Source organism: Maylandia zebra, linkage group LG20 (genome assembly GCF_041146795.1).
Source record: "Maylandia zebra isolate NMK-2024a linkage group LG20, Mzebra_GT3a, whole genome shotgun sequence".
Taxonomy (NCBI): Eukaryota; Metazoa; Chordata; class Actinopteri; order Cichliformes; family Cichlidae; genus Maylandia; species Maylandia zebra.
The window spans coordinates 5,783,880-5,805,908 of record NC_135186.1 but is presented as its reverse complement, the minus strand read 5'-3'; the positions used below and the strand labels follow the sequence as shown (position 1 = coordinate 5,805,908).

At 38.8% G+C, this 22,029-nt stretch overlaps 1 protein-coding gene across 1 annotated transcript in view; it reads right to left on the bottom strand.

The window, feature by feature from the left end:
- cntn3a.1 (contactin 3a, tandem duplicate 1) overlaps positions 1 to 22,029 on the bottom strand; it is a 79,563-nt gene that overhangs the window by 21,507 nt on the left and 36,027 nt on the right. The window contains exons 5-10 of the mRNA XM_004554164.4: positions 18,876 to 18,971; positions 10,083 to 10,286; positions 8,833 to 8,935; positions 8,090 to 8,274; positions 5,525 to 5,664; positions 1,799 to 1,928 (exon numbers count right to left, since the gene is read on the bottom strand). Of these exons, the coding sequence (XP_004554221.1) occupies positions 1,799 to 1,928; positions 5,525 to 5,664; positions 8,090 to 8,274; positions 8,833 to 8,935; positions 10,083 to 10,286; positions 18,876 to 18,971 (858 nt within the window). The remainder of the gene's footprint in view (positions 1 to 1,798; positions 1,929 to 5,524; positions 5,665 to 8,089; positions 8,275 to 8,832; positions 8,936 to 10,082; positions 10,287 to 18,875; positions 18,972 to 22,029) is intronic.

Below are 22,029 nucleotides of genomic sequence, written 5' to 3'. Positions count from 1 at the left end.
GGCGCCGTCGTCCGGAGCTGTTTTGTATGCGAAACTACTCAGCAGAAAGCTCTTCAAAGTGAATACACAGCCTGGCGCCAGTGACATGGCTGAGCACCTGCCAACATATGCCGGTGCACGTGCGTATGCAGCACTATACAACAATGTACGCTTGCACCTATGCACATATTGCCCCCTCACAATTATTTCTTGACACTCTGTGTGAAAAGCAAGCCAAGAGTTTCTGTCTTCCTCGTTTTCTCTGTTTACATGGGTGGTTTATATGACCTCGGGACTTTCAGTACAATCTGTTTATAATGGGTAACTTAAAAGCAGGTCGCGTAGACCAATGTCTGTCATATTCTCTACTTGAGAAAAGAGAAAAAGCAATAATAATAATTGAATTTAATTAGCCAGGCAAGCTTAACATAGTTAATTATAAACAAATCCACCTACTCAAGTTTCCAACATATTTAGATGTCTTATAACTGAAACTATTTATTAATTATTCATTATATTTCTGATGCAATATGCAAATCCAGTTAACTTTCTGTGACAATACAACAAGTTATTGGCATTAGGTATTAGTAATCGCTGACAATTAGTGGCCAAGCTCTTGTGTGGTGACTGTTTTACTGCTACAGTAATTTTAGACCTTCGCACCAAACATTTAAGCCGAGCGGCTCTGTGACCTTTACATCATCAACCCTGTCTGCATTCTTGCAGTTACTTTATGTTCAGCTGACTGTCAGCGTTAGATATGTTTCTGAACAGAAAGCGTTTAAACCTCATCTGTCGAGCCGTGGCATTGCTCCTGAGAGTTTTACAAATGTTATTGCGTCAAACTCACACGCCAAAGTACTTAAAATGCAGTTTGCAGGAAAAGGATTCACTCTGTTTCCAAAACAATAGCCCAAATGTGCAGAGCCAAATGAGTAAGTATACCAGACAAGATATGGAATATATTTTTTCAGCTCTTCGTACCCAGACGATTTCAGCATCTTGTTTGTTTTGTACTACCTTTACCTGTTGACCTGAATTCCTGTTGCCAATTATGTGCCTGCCTTTTGACAATTTCTCCAAACCAAAAGCCTTTTACTCTAACTCTACAGTATACACTGCATATTGTGTCAGCTACTGCAGCTGTACTTTGAGACATGCCTCATCTTCCATAATTACACTGCATCTACCGAAAGTAAGCATACATCAAAAACACAAACGCATGTGATCCATGAACTTCACAAGAAGTGGAGGTTTTCTGGTAATATTCTGGAAACTGTGCATAATGAGCATATTTGCATAATTGACAGTAAAAAGTTGTTCTTATTTATGTTATGCTTGGTATCAGTGCACCCTCTAAGGTCATCATCTGTCTGAAACAAGCCATTTTATCATGTGCCTCTTGACGATCTAGCTGAAAACTCTGCCTGATGATATTTGAATAACATAATATATAACTATTCAACATATAGTTGTTTTATCCTGGTATACACAAACACTCAGTCCAGTAAACATGTCAGTCACTTCGGCCTTGCTAGGCATGGACAAGCATCAAATAAGGTCATGTGCACAGAGCTAGAGTACTACTGGCAACAGAACTTCAGAAATAATTGTGTTTTTTCCTCAGTCTCCTTCACAGAGTGAAGAAAACTCATATTTATTGTATTGCAAAGACTTTTCTGAAAGAGTAAAAAAGGAGAATGTTACTGGAAAAATGTATTTAGCATTTTTATTCTAGCAGGTATAAGAGATATAGCCTTGGGTTAAATTCTGTTTTGTTAATTAAGACAAATGAACAGCTTTCTATCTTTGGTCTTACCTACAACTCTCAGCTCGGCATTGGTAAAGATTCGACCGTGCTTGTTCTCTGCCACGCACTGGAACATGCCAATGTCAGCCAGGTTCAAGCTGCTGATTGTCAGAACTCCATTATTCACCTGAACTCTGTCCTGTTGGAGACAGAAAGACACACATGCATGCATCAAATACTTAAAATGATCTGAAATGAAAACTGCTCAACAGCCAGACAACAAACAAGTTTAGAGAATATTCGAGGAAGCAACTGAAGGTTCTTGCCTCAGGTGCAAAATATGCCCCAGTACACTCCAAGGTTCGCATCTAATCAGGACCACCATCTTTGTAGATGGTATTCTGGTACTCCACGTACTCTGCACTTCAACTGGTGTTTTACTGAAACCGAGGAGAACTTGACAGCACGTCTCTAACGGTAAAATTTGTATTTTAACAAGTATATGATACAGTAAAAGTGCTAGACTGAAAAGATTTACAGTGGGCAGAGCTATATTGAGAGATTTAATTAATATTCATTACAGAACAATAATTAAAATCAAGCACATCAAACTTGCTGCTGACTCTTTTTTTACTCCACCAAATACTCAGTACATAGTTTATAAATATATATAGATATAGATATACAATGCTATTAATTGTTTTAAAATGAATACATATACCTTCAAAAACACCTTCGTAATAAAACTGATACAAAGTTCTTCACTTTCCACTGCTCGTTTGACCTTTACAAGGTTTGGCACCTCTTGTTTCTCCCGTTTTATAGTTACCCCAATTTAATTGTGGCAGCACTCATTGTTCTTGCCCTTGATCTTTCCATAGAGTGTAGCTGGACCTTTTAATGCCTCTGACAAAGTAGTCCAGAGGGTCCTGCCGTCAGTCTGTCTGTCGTCTGGAATCATTACAGCACTGGCACTTGAAAAGACAAGGACTGTCCCTTAACGTCAGTCTGTGACACCGCAGAGGACTTTCAAATAGAGTTCTTTCTGACGACTAGTAACAAGATAAGAGACATGGCTGACCTAGCAACTAAAACCACCGCCAGAGGATGTCCTGGGTGTTGATGCATCCAGCAGTTTCCAGGTGGAAAATAAGCAGTCCCATAAATTTGGCTACGGCTGGGTGCATGTATGTGTATTCAAGGAAAAAAGAAAATGATAAAGAGAGAGGGAGAGGACCACAAAGAGAGGGAGGATTTTGAATAGATGATAGATGGTTCTTTTCAGGTTACACAGTGCACAAGCCCAGGGCTGTGCACTTACGAACCCATAAAAGCAGAGGTTGGTGCCATTCTGCACTATTCTGTACCCTGACACTTAGTGGTAGCTCTATCACAATCTCCTTAGCACTGAAGACAAATTGTGGCATTGTCTACTTTATCAGCATCTTTAATTATGCTTGACTCCTGTCTGATATGAACACTTTATCAAACTGAGCTCTGAAAAGTTAAGTCATGGGCACCTTGTTGCTGCTTTCTCTGTATCTTGTAGTGATCCTATCGCTCACCTATAGTAGCTAGACTGTCGCAGGTATGCAACTACACCATTAGAACTGCGGAAGGCATGTAGCAGGTTTTGAGGGTCGTAGGCAGAGAAATCATCTCTCGTGTATGTAACTAAAAGGCGGAGCTGGTAGTGTAGTGAAAAAAGTACAAGCATGAGTGGGTTCTTGTTTTGCCGGGGTGACATTTTGAAGTGACAGCTCTCCTCTGCGCCATTTAATTCCCTTGGAACAGACGGAAAATGAGGTGGAGAGGGAGGAAAAAGCTTGAAAGATAGCTTAAGAAAGAGAAAGAAAGCGCCGAGGATGCTGAGACAGAGAGGAGGGCGAGAGAACTGATCCATTCTAATGAGGAATAACAAATGGCCCCCTTGGCCTTCCCCTCCTGCTCCCTCTCCTTCTACACTGCTGACCTTTGGGTTTGGAAATTGATTTACTGTTGCCGCGGTTGACGGTGGCATTTTGAAAATGGTAACACCCCACCTCATTAATATAGCCACATGTACAGAGAATATGTTACCTTGGCTACCTGCCAAAGGAAGTTTTACAGTTATTTACTAATCAATGCTGCAAATGCGCATGTGGAATGATAAGGGCTTCCTGTGGTTAAGCATGTGTGGGCCTTCAAATTAAATAAAACTTGAAATGGCTCAGAGATAAAATGTTTAAAATAATATTGCCTATTTTTACAGATTCAGACTTAAGCTGCTCCTCATACAGACTTTGCAGATTAATACTTTGGTGTCATAATGGCAAAAACGTAATCTTCCTTGGTGCTTGTGTGTTGACATTAAGCTCTTAAATTAAAGTGCCACATATTTGGGGTACCTATCTCAGTTCCAGACAACAAAACCCCACCAGCCCCCCCTTTAAAAGCATGTCCAAACTAAATAGGAACTGTCCAGTTTTGAGCCCATTACACCCAGCCCAAATTCTGACACAATCGGTGACTGTGATTCTCTAGAGCTGGTCTTTTTAGGCAGAAAGCACACTCACTCCAGCAGCACAATAACACAAAACAAGGCAAATTGCCTAAATGTGAAATGCACTTTGGATGATAAGGCATTTCTCACCCTCCCCAGAGAGGAGAGACTTAATGATAAAATTGAGAGTTGCAGATAAGAGTGAGATTGAGCGCTAAATTGTCGACAAAGTCCCCAGTTGATGACAGGCAGAAAATGGCATCACTTTGGCTCCTTTGCAAAACACATACAAACACCCACCCCCGGCACATACACACACACACGTTTGATGCCAAATTTAGTCCCAAGCAAATAGAGGCATTTCAAATTGACATGTTCTTGCCAAGTACAAGCCTATGAGTTGGAAGCATTATTTGCTTCGAAGCAAAGTGAATCCCAGCAAAACAGTGCAGTAACACGCAGTGCATCCTTTAACCAAGATGCACTGCGTGTTACTGCAGGAATCTGCTGTGATCTTATCATCTTTCATCTTACACATTAAATTACGTTCATCTCCACCCAATGAACTGGTTAAGGGCTGTTGACGGAAAAAGAAATATTGCTATGCTGCTAACAATAACAATACCATTTAACTACTAGCCTATATACTTCAGTCTTTCAGTAGTCTTAATGTGCTTGTTTTCAAAGCACACCTTCGTACTACTTGGTATTGATTAGAGGTGGAGAGGACAAATTAGTATGTTTTTATGCTGGTAATTAAATGCATCTTTTATGGAACCAAATCTAAGGAGAAAAGTAAGCACACAGTGCATGTTTATTATGTGTGTGGTTAAAACGTGTAGATGAAAAAATAAAAAAGCAGGATAGCTAAACTGTTCTGTTTTTTGCTGCTATGTTGCAAAGTCTTACAACCAACCACCTGAAACAGCAGAGGAGTTTGGCCAGCAAGTGATTTGCACAACCACAATTTTAAACTGATTTTCTGGCATGAAAGTAGAGTTATCATTTGATTATCTTGTTTCAAAGAATCTTCAGTGTTTGACAATTCAGCCAAAGTTAATTTGACAATTCAGTCTGAAAAGGTGATGCTTCTTTGTTTCAGACTGATTTTGTGATCAAAGGTAAGATCCTTTTCTTTCTTTTTTTTTTTTTTTACCCATTTTGTATTATTTTAATTTATTTTTCATTTGTTTCTTTCTATTTTTGTTGTGCTTTTTTGTGGGGGCCAGTGCTGCACAGAGGAGGGAATTGGCTTTTTTATGTGTCTTTGCAGCAATGTAAGAAATCTCAGTTTAGGAAGAAATCCATTTTACCTCCATGGGGTCCAGAGGCTCTCCATTCTTCAGCCAGCGGTACGAGGGTTTTGGTTTGCCACTGGCCTTGCATTCCCACACCAGAGTCTCATCAATGGTCTTCTGTACATCCTGAGGCTTTTCAGTAAAGTGAGGTGCAGCTAGAAAGTCAAAATACACACACACACACACACACACACACACACACACACACACACACACACATATATATATATATATTTTTTTTTTTTTAAATTAACACTTTATACCTAAACACATGCCTTAGCATTACCTCAAGCAGCGGAATTTGAAAAAAAAAATCTATGAATTAGCCAAGCACGGCAATTACTTCTTTAAAAAGCATTCAAGGGCACAAATCATAAATGTACTCCTAATTAACTTGAAGCTGACCTCGACATGGAAAATATATAAATAAGTAATGCTTTATAAGGTTAGCACAGAGAAAAATCAATAGTGAATAGGTGAGACCATCCACGGTAAAGTGTAGAAGTTTAAAAAGATGCGGGTCCACTGACACTAACAATGGCTCTCTGCTTCTTTGCTTTCCGCAGTGCAGTTGGTAACATAGGCAAGTGACTTTTTGACACTTGTCATATCAATTTAAAGACATAATGGTGGTTTTCCTGCCGCACAAATAGCCAGCACCTTATATAAGATTTATGGACCCCAGGAAGCACCCACGCAAATGCATGACACCCTGCCAGGGTCAATGAGAGTCAGTCAGGCTTGATTAGGTGTGCTACTTTAATAATGTAATAATAATAATATCATAAAGTATTAGCACCTATAGCACATTCAGTGCCAAGGAGGTTTTTTTGCAAAGGAGCTCCTCACCCACGTACAGCAACTTCAGCCAATCATTTTCCATTTAAAATACAGTGTTTTATAAATGGTGTCATTTCAGATCAAAATGTGATTATTTAATAAGACAATCAATATAAATTAGTTGTACCGCATTTTATGAACCTTAGCATAGGGGTGGGGTTACTGCCATATAAAAAAATTCTGCTGTTTAATAACATAAAAGACAAACAAACAACAAATCTTTATATGGAAGAAAGGATGGCTGCTTTTATGGACTATTGTGTCTGTGAATACAACTCTTTGTAAAGCAATATGAGTAGCTATGGGTGCATTTCCTGTTCAGTAGAGATCCGATAATATTTTGTTATCAAATGGTTATTTTAATGATCATTTTGATAGAGGGAAGTACATTTAGTATGGTAAATGTGCAAAGTACTGAAAATGTGTGACTATAGAAACAGGAGTGCATGACAGCCTGTTAACAACATTACAAATGAGGTTGTCTGAGATAACATAATGGAATGGAAGAAGCCATGCAAGTGACTTCTACACAAAGTCAATCTGATTGAGACTGAGCCCATTCGAATGCAGTAAACCATGATCTGATTACTTAAAACCCCCTGGAACTGCAGAAGGACAATTAAGCGGGGAATGAAAGGAGAGAGGCCGACCCTTATTGTTACTGTGCTCGTTCTGTTTTGTTGTCACTAGCTCCACATCCCCGTATTGATTCTTCTATTCTTCTGCAGAGTTGATGGATGTCCCACAAGCCCCTGTCTATGGGACTTTAAAATGAGATTACTGATTTTTATCACCTGGCAGCTGGTCAATCTGTGGGGCTTTGAGATGAGACACGACTTAAATCTTACAAAGAGAAACATGACTTCCCCACAACTGTAGCTGAGATGAGGCACAGAGGCCAGCGCTCTAGCTATAAGTTGCTGAAAAATCACTACCTTGTTTAGAACATGACCATAACACTTGATCATTTTACTTATTTTAAGCATTGTCAGCCATGCTACTGCTTGGAGTAATGCATATTCAGTCCTCAGCCTACCAACAGGTACTGTGAGCATTTCATCTAACCCACAGCTCCTGCAAAAAAAAAAAACCCTATTATCATATCAAAGACATCCTCCTTCACAGGAAAGAAAAATCTGGATTTGAGGATTTCACTCAAGCACATCCCTATTGGGACTCGTGGGCAGATATCATCAATGCATAAACTGCAAAATAATGGAGAGAAAAACCATAAAAATACTTAATCAAGGACTGCTAAAAGCTTTTTCAGAATATGGTCCATAAGTCCAGTGTGGTGAAGGAAAAATCACGCCTCTCTGAAAGGTGGTATAAATCTGTGTGCCCCGTCTTACCTGCTGGCTCAAGGAGCTTGTCTGAACTGTACTACTGGTAATAGGTTAATTTACTACCACATCCCACTATATGATGCAGTTGTATACAGGCTCTAATAAAAACCACAGATTGCATGACAACATATAAAACTTTCTGTTACACTCCACGCCAATGGCGCACTCCTGTTCGAAAGATTTTCAATCATACTTCAGAGCAGTGAACCTCTGAAGAGGTTTAAATAAGGTTATGAATCAGTGGGTAAAGGATTTGGTAAAAGTCTCTGAAACTACATGACATATGAGGAAGAAGACTGACAGGTTGAAGGCATGAGATATTTTTTTAATCTCTGAGAGGTGTGAAGTAAGGTAAGTTTGAGATCAAACACAGGCAAACCGCGCTCCTGCTCACCGTAATAAGACAGCTTTCCTTTCACCGAGTTTTTTCCTCTGCTGTTCTCTGCCACACATTCGTACATCCCGGCATCCTCCTGCTGGAAGTAAGGGATTTCTAAAACTCCACTGGCTTTATTTATGTCCACCTTCCTGGTAAAGGAGGCTCCATCCACTTTTTTCCAGCTGATTGTTGGCACAGGGCTAAAACCACAAAAATACACACACACGCAAAAACAACATATATCAACATATATTAACATAATAAACTGGTGACAGTCCATGCTAATATATTCATTGGTTGTTGATTGTTTATTTGACTTATATGGATATGGAGCCACCTTTTTGTGACAGAAAAATGAAGAAGGCTTGTACAAATATTATGTGTAGAATTTAAAAATCTTTCTACAATTAATGAATTTGCACAATTTCAATTATACAAATTTATGCATTTCAAAAATGTCTTTGAAAGCAACTTTCAAATATTAGAGCTGCAAAACTAAAAATGGCCAATGAGTATTTTGGTATATTATTGAGATCTACCTTCACTTAATATATGAGAAAGAATAATGAATATTAGCAATAAAGTGCTTTTAAGTAGAAATAACATGAAACATGAAGTTGTGAGTGTTTCTTTTCTTTACAGTCTGTGAAACAAGAAGAGTATTTTTTTTTTGCTCTTACCATGCAGCTTACAATGGCAAAGCAAACAGCTCAGTGTGTAGTTATGAAAGTGGCGTAACAATTCACAGCGGGACGTACTTTCCAAGTGCAAAACATTCCAGTTTGACAGTGGAGCTCTTAGCAACGGGGACAACTTCAGGAAACTGCACTTCAATCTTTGGCTCATATTCGCCCATCACACCTGCAGTTACAGAGAGAAAAAAGGGAGAGATGCCTCACATATATGAGGGGGGATTCTTTCAGCTTAAGGACTGAAAAGGTCACAATGAAAGAAAATCAAAACATACTTTAGATCACTATGTGATGATGCTGTATATGGGCTCTAAGAACTTCTACATCTCACTCTGGGAGATGTTTTTGATTGCATTTGTTGGCTTGTAGATTTAAATTTCAATTATTTTCTATAAATGCACAGTGAAAACGTTTAACTTAATGAGTCAAGTCAAAGTCATAAATGATAGAAATGATTACACTCATGTATTTTTCATCCAAAACAAGTACTGTTGCACATATAATTTGTATAATTATACACAAAAACACATTCTGTGAAAGAAAACTAAATAAAATAAAAATGTATACTGTTTTTGTACAACATGTTAAAAATATAGACACAAACGAGTGACCCCAGGACAGTGCATATATTGCTATGTAGGTGGGCTGACCTCCTTTTACATATTCACTGTAAACACCTCTTACTTATCCTGCCATCATCTCTTAATCTAAAAACAATGACATTAATTTCTATGTGATGGTAACGTTGTGCAAATTAGTCAAGCTGAGAAAAGTATATGTACCTTAAACAGTGACAGAATTACTTTACCTATTCCTTAATGGTATCACACACTTTTTAATACATGTCAGTATATCGTATTTGTATATTGTATTCTATATTTGTATTTATGCTACTTAAGCTTTTATGCACCATGGGAAGAAAATATTGTGTAATGACAATAAAGAGTTTGTTCTTGAAAGGTCAGTTTTCAGATGTGCAGGCATTCTAGATTAACTTTAAAACTACTTTAAAAAAAGATTCATTTACCACTTTCTAAAATAACATCATGAAATGCACAGTGAAAAGAGGTTGCCGTGCCTGGAATGTATAAAAATAAATTCATCTGACTTTGACAATAGTGTTTCCATCTTTTCAACAATCAGATCAGAGAATATCAAAACACTCTGAAAACACTCTCAGACTTGGCTGTGAAAATTGCCAAGTTTTAATGAAAGTCAATTATAATTTAATTAAAAAACAAAAAAGCCTTTCTCAATTTTACATGTCTCAAAACACAGTCCCTGTGTGTATTTTTAGTAAATAGCTTCTTTCATACCATCAACGCGCAGGACCAGAGGTGTTGGTGGACCTTCAACGCTGCTTTTGGTGACCGTGTTGGTGACTACACAGGTGTAATTCCCCACATCAGAGGGTTCCACTTTCGCGATGTAGAGATTGCCCGTCTTCTGGGACACAAATCGCCGCGTGTCCTGGGTGACATACGAGGGGTGCTCATTGAAGATCCATGTGAAGCTAAGTTCTGTGAACGCAATCAAAAAGCAGCAGATGAAAAACACATGCTGTGTTTGAGCATCGCCTACACCCATATACAGATAATGTGTGCTTCATCAGCAGCCTCGTCACTTCAGAGGGTAAGTGGATGCCTTCAGGGATAAAGCAATTAGTGGATTGGACTGAGCACCAGCCTTCCTTGATTAAAAACACAATTTATAATTGAAGCGCAATTACTCTTACTCACTGTTGAATAAATGTCCTCAATATGGTAAAAGTTTCATACGTCCACTAATCTGAAGTCATGATGCTGTGAATATGAATAATTTGCTATTCAGAGAGTAAGAATTCTGTCATAGGAATCCATAATAACACATAATAAGTGAGTTTTCCCGATTTAAACCCAGCTTAAAGTAAAATTCAACTGTAAGTGGACCATCCTTAATTTTACGTATGCTGTTTAATTTTTATTTCCTGTTCTTTATTTGACTAAACTTTTCTTTCTGGGATTTATAATCCAATAAGAATTCAATTAAGCAACAGTGGATGTACACAGAAAAAAAAGCATCTCCCCTTGTGGTTGTTATGTAGCTACGGAAGGCCCTAAATCAAACTTTAAGCTGCACCTCCTGCATAAAAAAACAGTTCAACGCCCAATAAAACCAATTTATTACAGATTTGGTTATTTGGTATTGTGCCACCTCGTCTACTATTCATCATCCATGATAACAAGCTTCTGGAAAAGCCTCCCAGTACTATCAACCAAATGGAGTGCAGTCAGAGAGGCTTTGCACTAACAATCAGCAACATTATAAAAAAGGAATGATAGTGTTTTGACATATTGACACTAGGATAGATTGCTCTGGACCATATTGCATCCCTGTCCCAAAAGCAATCTTGGCTGTTGGTAAAAACTTGTCTAAGTGATGATTCTGCACTACAGTACAGGGAATAATTGAGATGTGAGTCGGACACTCATCTACTGACTCAGTATTCTTCACTTCTGCTCATTAGGGGTCAAGAGGATGTGTGGGCTTTGGCATATTACTGCTAACCTTGCAGATCACAAAGTGATACAGAGATCATAATCTTGACAACGTGTGTAACAGCTTTGATTATTTTATTCGTACTACCCTGGTCACCTGCATTCTCTTCTTTAACTCCTAGTCACAGGAAACTGGCCTGACGTCTCGCCAGATGCAACCTGTAGGGCCCTAATCTGAGAGCTGAGTGGTAAAATGCAAAGAAAAATCCTAAAATTATGACATTTTCAAAAAATCCCTGTACACAGCTAGGAAATCCAGGTAAAGATAATGGCATCTTAGCCCTTAAGAGAGTTATTAAGGTGAAAAACTGCCAGGAGAAGGGAAGAATTTCAAGAGTTTTAAGCTTAAGAGTTTTTTAAGGAGTTGGAAAACCAGCAAAGACAATCATCACAGAAACTGATGAAAGCTGAGCCAATTTCTATTAATATGTAGGTAAATAAATATAAGCAAAGACATAAAACAACTTTCAGCACTTTATAAAAAATGCACATCTGTTTTCATACTGTGTGTTGTAGGCACTTTTAAAGTAGTATCTGTCGCTTCTTTGGTCAGAGTACCTCTGAGAACATTCCTAACTAACACCTTTCTAGAAATGTTTACACTAACTTAGTCTGTTTTATATTCCCTGTAATTATGCCAGCCTCTTTCCTGTGACCCTGTAAGTGAGTTTTTGTTTGAGTTCCTGTATAATGAGCATGTGAAGGTGTTCCCTTTTTACCAAGCACAGAGCAGATTTTTATATGCATTGGAGGAGTAAAGGACAGCCTGACCTTGTGATCAACACAACTGCAGATTGAAACTTGGACCACATATTTCAATCACACCTTTCTCTCCAAGAATGTGTCAGTGATGCCCAGAACTCCAATATGAGAAATAATTTTTACAGTATGTAAAATCATGTGTGTAAGCGCCCTCTTTTTTTGGCCTTGGTGTGTGGCTTCTTCTTTGGATTTACCTTTTGAGCATACTGTATAATGTACATGGAATTTGTTACCACCATACATATTACCTCATGTTTCAAAAAATTAAATACATGAAATAGTCAGTAATTAGTGAATAACAGAAATATGGACAGGTGCATATTTTTAAAAAACTTGATTCAGACAAAAACAAGTACTGCCCCCAACTGGTTCTTCTGTAGGTTTCTTCCTCTTAAAAGGGAGTTTTTCCTTCCCACTGTCGCCAAGTGCTTATTCGGAGGGGGTTGTTTGATTGTTGAGGTTTCTCTCTAATATTACAGGGTCTTTACCTTACAATTGAGGCGACTGCTGTTGTGATTTGGTGCTATATAAATAAAAATAAAATTGAACTGAATAGAATTGAATTGAACTTGTATTTTGAATTATTTAGCAAAGCTAAGCTAACAACCTTCTGACTGTACGCTTATATTTAAGAGTGGGATTGTTCTTCTCTCATAACTCTTTGCCAGAAAGCAAAGAGGTGTATTTCCCATAACATTGAACTAATCATTTAATTATAGCCATAGCACTTCACTTTTAAGGCATCTCCTAGCCTCTATGACTTACCAAACATAAATTCTAGCTCTATCCATTCAAACCGCAAAGGGGATCATTGAAATATCCTCCTCTCTCATAAATAATACATGCCAGCTCTCATCCAGGCATTTCCATGTATATTTAATGTCTGTTTTTGAAACAATACCCTCTGTAGATGCAAAGCGTGACACAGTGAACAGCAAATAAGAGATTACTAATTGGTTAGTTAAAGATTTATGGTGAGAAAAGGAAGCAGGAAATAGAAATTGGAAAGCACCATTGGCTGTATCTTATGATTTGACTTAAGAGCCTACTATGGATGGGCAGTAATGGAATAATGCAATCATGACTGACAGTGAGTGGCAGATTTTCATTTTGTTTCCATTTAGCCTTTGTATAATGAACAGGCAGCATCAATTCCCCCTTAATGATCTGAGAAGAGGAAAGAGAAATGGAACATGACAGGCCAAGGACATACTGAATCAAGAGTGGGTTTTTGCACAAGTGTGTATTATATCAAAGAAAAGTACATGCTCAGCTTTGTGTCAAAGTTTACTCTCACAAATCTTTTACCTCAACAGAAACAACCATCAACCATGGCTTCCTCTCTGTATTCATAATACAAAAGCTCACTGAAAAGGCTTAGGTCATGCACACGGGAAAAATCCCTGCAAGCAATGTGGGCTGTTACTAGCCAGCGAGCCCCCTCTGTTTTGGACGAGATGCACTGGGTTGACAAAACAAGTGATTTCAGCCTTGAGTAAATCTGAAAGGCCCATTTCCATTAGGGAAAGGAGGTCAGATGCATTAGGTCCTGGACTAACCAGAACAGCCATTCAAACTGTCTCAAAGCAAAAGATGATACAGAGTGACGTCTAATGCTAATACAGTACAGCACAGGGAAAGAATTATGTCGGAGCCCCTCTTGGACACTTGACAATATTTCGATCATTTCGAAACGTGCATCAACACACTCTTTCAGCTTTAGAACATCCTGGCTGCACCACACTACTTCCTGCTGCGGTCTGAAGGGTTTCGAGGCGTCGTTAAAGTGAAATAATGGCTTCCTGAATCATGCATGGGGCACTGAAATCCTTTACAGGAGAGATGAGGCAGATCCGTGTCCAAGACCACATTTTTTGCTGATCGTGAATTATGTCCTGTCACCCTTTATGAGAACATGCCTTACTTTCCAACACTATGGCAGTCTATTTAAATGCCAGTCAGGATTTTCTGTATCAGATGAAAAACAATACAGCCACAGAGCCATAGAGCATCCCATTATATGTCTTTGCATATTCATTTTTCAGACCTTACCAATTTTCAAGTTTTTGTTTCTTTTATTCTAAATAATCTTTTTTTATATATATATATTTGACAAGATCAAACCAAATTTCTCCAGTGAACCTAATCTAATTTGAACAGCTAGATCAGGTACAATATAGCCATGCAGTGAAAATGAGCAGCCGAACCAAGACGAGAATGTGTGGGCGTGTGTGGATATGTATGAATGTGTAAGCATTCATGCATACTGTGAGCTACCCTTTCAGCGAATATGTCATAAAACTGAAGGTGATTCATCCTATAGCACATCTTAACATCTCCGTCAATCGCTATTATCCATGATGACAGCTGAATTTGACAAAACGTTGCCAGAAAATAGAGTATAACAGGCACTGGGCAACGCCTCTAGAACGGCTATCAGTCTATTTGTACATTACTGGTTTGGACAAATGCAAAGAAAACAGCAGAGAAACAAACTGGCCCAGCTGAAATGAATTTGACCAAGTATAGCAATTACACCACTATAAAATTATGTTGTGACAGTCTGAAAGCACTTAATATGAAAATTGGATTTTTTGGAGATCCCTCTGTTTCACATTATCACAAGACATGTCCCGCATTCTATTTGATTGTGTTTATTTCATTCAGCAGCAGTTTAGAAATTTATCAGAAAACCAAAAAATTAATTTCTGTTTACTTGAAAGATGCCTGTTCTAGCAAGAGTTACGAGTTACTTCAACATTATTTTGGAGTATTATTATATTCAAAATAGAAACTTTTCAAGAAATGTTTAATGGCTTTTATCCAGCAGGTTCTTTGTTGCAGTTAGTTGTTGAAGAATTAATAAATAGGCAAAACAAATGTTAACATAAAAAATGTGCTCATCCATTTGACATGTTTATAAAACCACGATAATTACTTTAGCTGGTGCAGCCTTGGGTGTGTGCACTTCTTCACCAATTATTCTAATAAAGCCTGTTTTGTTCAGTAAAAAAAATAGCGTGTGTGCTGAATTGGTGTCTCCACTTGGTTCCTATTCAGCCAGTTGTTCCGCCTACTCCTTCCTTCATCCAACCTTCCACCCAGACTGAATAGACTGCTGCCCCAGTACTCAGGCTTGCTCCATGTCGTCACTCACTTCATTAAATGATAGCCCACACCACACTATTCAGGGTAGCTGTGATTTAGAGTGGGCAGCTTGCCTGAAAGCCTCATGTTATGTGTTGTGTTAATGCATTAGTGGTTAGTGTATCCCAGTACTTGGCTTGTTAACTGTTGTACATAAAAGCCTTACTATCTCTCACTTAGTGACTGCTAATTATTTCGTGAGCTATGTTGCTTTGTTATTTATCCATGCCATTTATAGACTGAGGCTCTCGGAGGCTGCACCAGAAAGTAGTTTCTCTTGTTTGCCACAATTATCATTCAACTACATGTTGCAGTATGCCGAGGCAAACAAGTTTTTGTGTAGTGGTGCTCCGTCTTGTACCTCTGTTTAGCCCCTTTTTGCAACCTATTTCACATGGCAGCTGCCATCAGCCTCCAGCAACTGGTCACCAACCCCTTAGGGAATACACATTTCCCCTGGTGACTGAGGGTTGCCAGATCATCATCAGCGGATTCCTAGGGCTGTATGGCTGGGGCCCATGCAAAGGGAATTTGTAGGTAGGTAGGTAGGTAGACTGCATTTAGCTTAATTTAAAAAAATGGGTCATGCCATTGCTGTGCATCTACTTATCATTCCTTTTTAAAAGTAGGTAAAGACTCTGTATGAGACTGGATGTGACAGATATGGGCTTGGTACAATGTAACACACTGACAACAATCGCTTCAGGACTCCAGTCCCAAATGATGGGCGTCACGTAGGAAAGAGTAAGAAAGGCGTATGGAGTTTATCTAAAAAAGATTGCATGTGGGAAAAATTGACATACAATATCAACATGAATTATTGAATAGAATCACAGAATAAATCTATTTACATTTGCCTGAAGGAACCCCCCACATCACCACCACCATATCTCCAATGATTTAGTAATTTTTTTTAGCCAAACATGCTGGCACTCATCTTAGCAAACATCTATGAAAAATGATGTTGTCACAAGATCCGAGATCACAGTCACAACAAAGCAGCTGGAGTTCTTGAACAAAGTGAAACATCAGAAGACTAGAGAACCTTCTGAATGTCATGCAGAGGAGTTTATAATCAGAAATGAAATGGTACCCTGGTGATAAATGGGAGCGGAGTCACAAAGATGAGTACAGAAGTAGTACAGAGTACAGTACAGAAACCCCTGCTGATTTCACCATCTGTTAGTTAAAAGTAAAAACAATGTATTTCTTCACTTGTAATAAAAATAAGGCATAACATACATATATCTATTTTTTTACAAAAGCTGTGAAACTAAAAGAGTAACACTCTACGCATGCGAAGAAAAATTACCAAGTTCCAAAAGCTTTTAAAAGGTGCACATATTGTAAGATTTCTCACGTATCTCGCATATTGTGAGAGTGAAACTCTCAGCTGCTGTTAATGTAAATAAAGCTGGATTATGTATTATAATTATTGTATGGTTCAAGTGCAGACTTTCAGTGCAGACATAATATATATATATATATATATATATATATATATATATATATATATATAGATAGATAGATAGATAGATAGATAGATAGATAGATAGATAGATAGATAGATAGATAGATAGATAGATAGATAGATAGATAGATAGATAGATAGATAGATGAACTGATTTAATACTAATCTGGACTTCCTATTCTGTGCTACCTAAGGCTTTTAGATGTTACTGAGGTTTGTTTATTATTTTTAAGAATGTAAAACATTCTGTTGATTTAGTCACTCCCAAAGTTTTATTTTCCCATCTTGTGGGGTTTCTTTTAAGCCAAATAATTGCCTCCCTCACTTGTTCTGCCAGCTCTTTAGGTCTAATATTTAAAATTACAGTGAAAAGTTATAAAATACAAATTCAATACTTTGAATGTGCTCATTTGTCATGAAATACCAGTGAAAGGGACCAGACCTCACCTGGCCATGAAATTGCTTGTCAGGCAATAGTCCAATTAAATTTGAATTTGTATGAATGTGGTCTGTAACCAAAAATGACTGTAATTCCTAAATAGCTAATGCAAGTTTTTTGTAAAGCCCCATGAATTAAAGCTTGAAGTCTATACTTCTGTATGTGACTCATATCGATACCTTTTTTTAAGTAAATGAATGTAAATGTCTTTTTGATTAGGTGACTGTACATACAATCAGTACAAGGAGACGTCAGTCAGGATTAATTAAAACCTCATTTTTGTCCTCTTACCCAAAGAGAAGACTGCCCACAAAAGGTAGTCAAAGCACTCACAGTGAGACATTGTGCAGGTGATTTTACTACAGATGGTGCTGTAGCTGAAACTCGAGACAAATATGCATATCTTCCTGATTAAACAAGCGCTGCTGTCTTCTACATAATGCATAAACTACTGGATTAAGATTTCTGTGCCCAGTTTTTTCCAAAATATTTTTGGACACCGTCATGACACTGCTATTACAGCTCAACACTCCAGACAATGCTGCTGTTCAGAATGTGTATTTTGGCTTGTGGACACCTTAGAGTACTTGTCTGTAAAAGAGCTATTACATTTCAAGTCTGCCAGTTGTGTGCATATGGCTCATTATTTTAACTTGTCTTGTTACGACAAGGTGAGACATCTCATTTCAAACACAAAACATAGCACAACAAATATAGGCCTTCTCTTCAGTTTGCAAATGAATGAGACAAAATAGCTCCGTTTGTTCTGCAGGTTTAACGCCCCAGTAGCATAAATGAGGGTTATCGTCTAAAAACCAACACCTTAACAACGTCTTTCATTCCAGTCCCAAAATTAAGGACTTGCAACTTCATCTGGATGTAAAACTTGGCGTACTTGTACTACAGAGTATTAGGGCCATAAACAGTGTTCATTTGGGGAATAGAGTTGAAATTTCGAGATTAAAGTTGAAATACTACTTTGAGAAAAAAGTCAAAATGTGGAGATTACATTTCAAGCCAGACAACTGCCACATCTTCTATACCTGCTACGAAATGCCTCATGTAGATGAGTTAGTGAAACAACTTGATCAGCTGACTTAATGTGTATTGCGAAGTAAGCCTGAAACCTCTCCTCTGTTTCACAATTTAATTTTTAACTAACCTGTGACTGGCAGCAGGACAATACTATTATATTTACAGTAAAAACCCTCTGTCATGTGCACTAACATTACATCCACGCAGTGGATAATTACATTCAGCCTTACTGGCAAAAGTCAATCTTAAGACCGGTGTGTAGGAGTTAATAGCACTGGATGCTAGCTCGCATTGATAATGTCATAGATGAAAGCAGATGATGTGAAGCCAGCAAGGTATCTTCAGAGAGAGGCTCAATTACTCAGCCTGGCGGGACCCCAGCCGCAGTCAGCCTCTCCAGTCTGTATGCCAAAGATTTTCCTCGCCCCCATTGAAAATCAGGCTGACAGACCAGAGTGTCCCAAAGTAAAAATAACTCACTTCGCTGACTTTAAAAACACAGACAAACAGACAGGGGATCTGAGCTGGAGAACGCAAACACTACTTCCACTTTGTTCAAGTAAAGGAGAAGATAAGGAATCAGAGAGATGATACCACAGTATTTCTACGTTTCTAGTAAAAAAAAAGAAAAAAAACAGATTTATGTAAGGAGGATATTAAAGGATATTTAAAGAAAATGAAATGAAATGGAAAAAACATTGAGAGCAGTCCATCTTACCTCCAGAGTGGGGGGGAGGGCCACAGAGCAAGACCACTCCTTGACCTTCACGAACCCTCACTGGACTTCTTCTCTGAGTCTTGAAATTCTCCAAGTCTGTTTACCACAACACAAAAGCAATAAAGCAAAAGTAATCATTTCATTTTTCATGAAAGCCATAAGCACACAAACACAACAAGTCTGGGTGTTTATAGAGCTAAAATAAAGAAATGCACTGCAACTCATATATGTGGTTGCTCAATAATTTCATATCTAGTTAGCGCACGGCAAGTGACCAGAGTTTAACGGTGTTATATGATATGCATGCCTGCTGTGAAATACTGGTGGTAGTTTTGCATAAATGCAGACATGGTTCTATAAAGTCCTAAACACTTCTGACTGGAGCAGAAAGCAATTCTTCAAGTATAAGTCACACATGAGTGAATTTAATTGGAACGGCGTATTGTTATCACTTTCTGTGTTTCATCCACTGCACACAGACCAGCAACAATTAAATGACTAAGACTGAAACATCATTTGTATGGAGGCCGATTACTTGTTGACAACCTGCTGAGAGAAAGCAAATAGAGACAGCAATCCTTGAACACTTTGCCTTTTCTTGCCTGCTGCGGCTCTTGGAGATATCGCAGGCGTAGCAGCCAAATACGCAGCTGCCATATAATGACATAATCAAGACTGAATTCAAAAACAGGGCGAAAGAATGCAAAACTGACACCTCCTGTGTGCGAGCACAGTAGGATGAGCGTTCGCAAAATAAAAGCAGAGCGTGATCTTTTCAGACCTTGTGACTAATGGAAAAATTGCATCCAGCAGAATGTTATCACAACTGAGAGCTTTTGTTTCGGTTCACAAATGATTTTATGAAAATCTCCTGTATGGCTTTCACAAATTAATTAGCAGATCATAACTTTTTTTTTTCATTTGGAACAGACAGGTTTAATGGATGCTTCGTGACCATCTTAAACTCAGGATGAGCTATGGTTGACAATTACATGCAGCAACATTTAGGTTCTTTCTGGTCATCCAAGACATAAATACTACCACAAGCTGCTGAGGCAATCTAGAAAATATTATATTATATTATATTATATTATATTATATTATATTATATTATATTACATTATATTATATTATATTATATTAGGCAGTACACACTGTCATATTATATAAAAATAATAATTCATGCTAGTAATCACTGTAAAAATCCATAACAAAATAGTAACTATAAGATATAATTTCACTGAATCTCTTCTTCTTCACATCTATTATCTATTTCACACTGAACAGAAACGAAACTTTTAAGACCATTGCAATTTAAAACACTGGTAAGCCTGGAAAAATGACCGTTTCTGGCTGATCCGAAAATACAAGTTTCATCTAATTTTATCGGCTTCACTGAATATATTGAGATTTAGTAGAATCTGAACAACACAACTTCACAGGCATGCTTTTTTCTCAGACTATACAATGAGATAATGGCTAGTGTCAGAATGAAAACATGCCTGTTGCATTAGCAAAGGCATTTGTTTAGGAGACTCAAGGTTAGTTAATCTTGTTTCAGGATGTAGGAATGCACACAAGAGTTATTAGGGGTTTTTTTTAGTGCAGGAACTGGACAAATGAAAATTTTAGTGATGTAGTGATTTTTTTAAATGGACGTGATTACAATCCATCATGAACAGGACATGAAAGTCATGTGGAGTTCAACACCTACATGAGTGCAGACATGAAGCCTTTTTTCACAGCAGACATTTTCAAAGTGTTCTGTCAGACCATCTCTCCCTTCTGCTACACCCAATATACACACAAAAGATCAAGAGCACTGGGATTACAACCAAAACCGTGAGAACATGGCCGCAGGATGCTATTCCGATGCTTCAGGACTGTTTCCACTGCACAGACTGGGAGGTATTCAAGGTGCAGGACACTGACAATCGTGTCGCATTGGACAGTTACACCTCCACTGTCTTGGACTACATCTGTTTCTGTGTGGACAATGTAACAACTTGGAAACGATTCCGTGTGTTCCCTAATAATCCACCCTGGATGACACACGGAGTTCAACAACTTATTCGAACAAGGAACAACGCTTTCAAATCCGGGGACCAGGAGGCATACAGTGCTGCCAGGGCCAACCTGAGAAGAGGCATCAAGACTGCCAAGCAGCAGCACAGGAGGCGTATCGAGGCCAGGTTTGAGAACAACACAAACCCAAGGCAGGTCTGGGAGGGCATCAGGGCTATCACGGACTACAAAAGGAGAACACCATCACCCTCAGCCGACAGTTCTACTCTGGCTGAGGATCTAAATCTCTTTTATGCCCGTTTTGACAGGGAGAACACCGACCCTGTCCTGTCCCCTCTCCCCTCAACCGACCCTGCTCCGGTCCTGAGCACTCATGAGCTGAGGCGTGTGTTCCGGAGCATTAACACCAGGAAGGCGGCCGGGCCGGATGGAGTGCTGGGCCGGGTGCTAAAAGACTGTGCTGCGGACCTGGCGGACGTCTTCACCTCTATATATAACACCTCGTTGTCCTGTTCACTGGTACCATCCTGTTTCAAAGCAGCAACCATCGTTCCCATCCCAAAACAGTCAAATGTCACATGTCTGAACGATTTCAGACCTGTGGCACTCACCCCCATTCCCGCCAAATGCCTGGAGAGACTGGTCATTAAACACATCAGAGCTGCTTTTCCACCATCCCTGGACTCGCACCAGTTTGCATACAGGGAGAACCGGTCAACCGAGGATGCGATCGCCACAGTGCTGCACACATTACTGAAGCACTTGGAACACAGGAACACCTATGCACGGCTCCTCTTTGTAGACTACAGCTCGGCTTTTAATACCATCCGGCCATACAAACTCCGTCCCAAACTCCACCAACTGGGACTTAACTCCTCTCTGTGCAACTGGATTGTGGACTTCCTCACTAACCGTAGACAGAGTGTCAGAGTGGGTAAGAACACCTCTTCCACCCTTGTGGTCAACACCGGTGCCCCTCAGGGGTGTGTTCTGAGCCCTCTGCTATACACTCTCTTCACCCATGACTGTATTTCCTCCTGCGCGTCCAATCTCATTGTTAAGTTTGCAGATGACACTACAGTGCTCGGACTTATATCCAACAATGATGAGACAAACTATAGGACAGAGG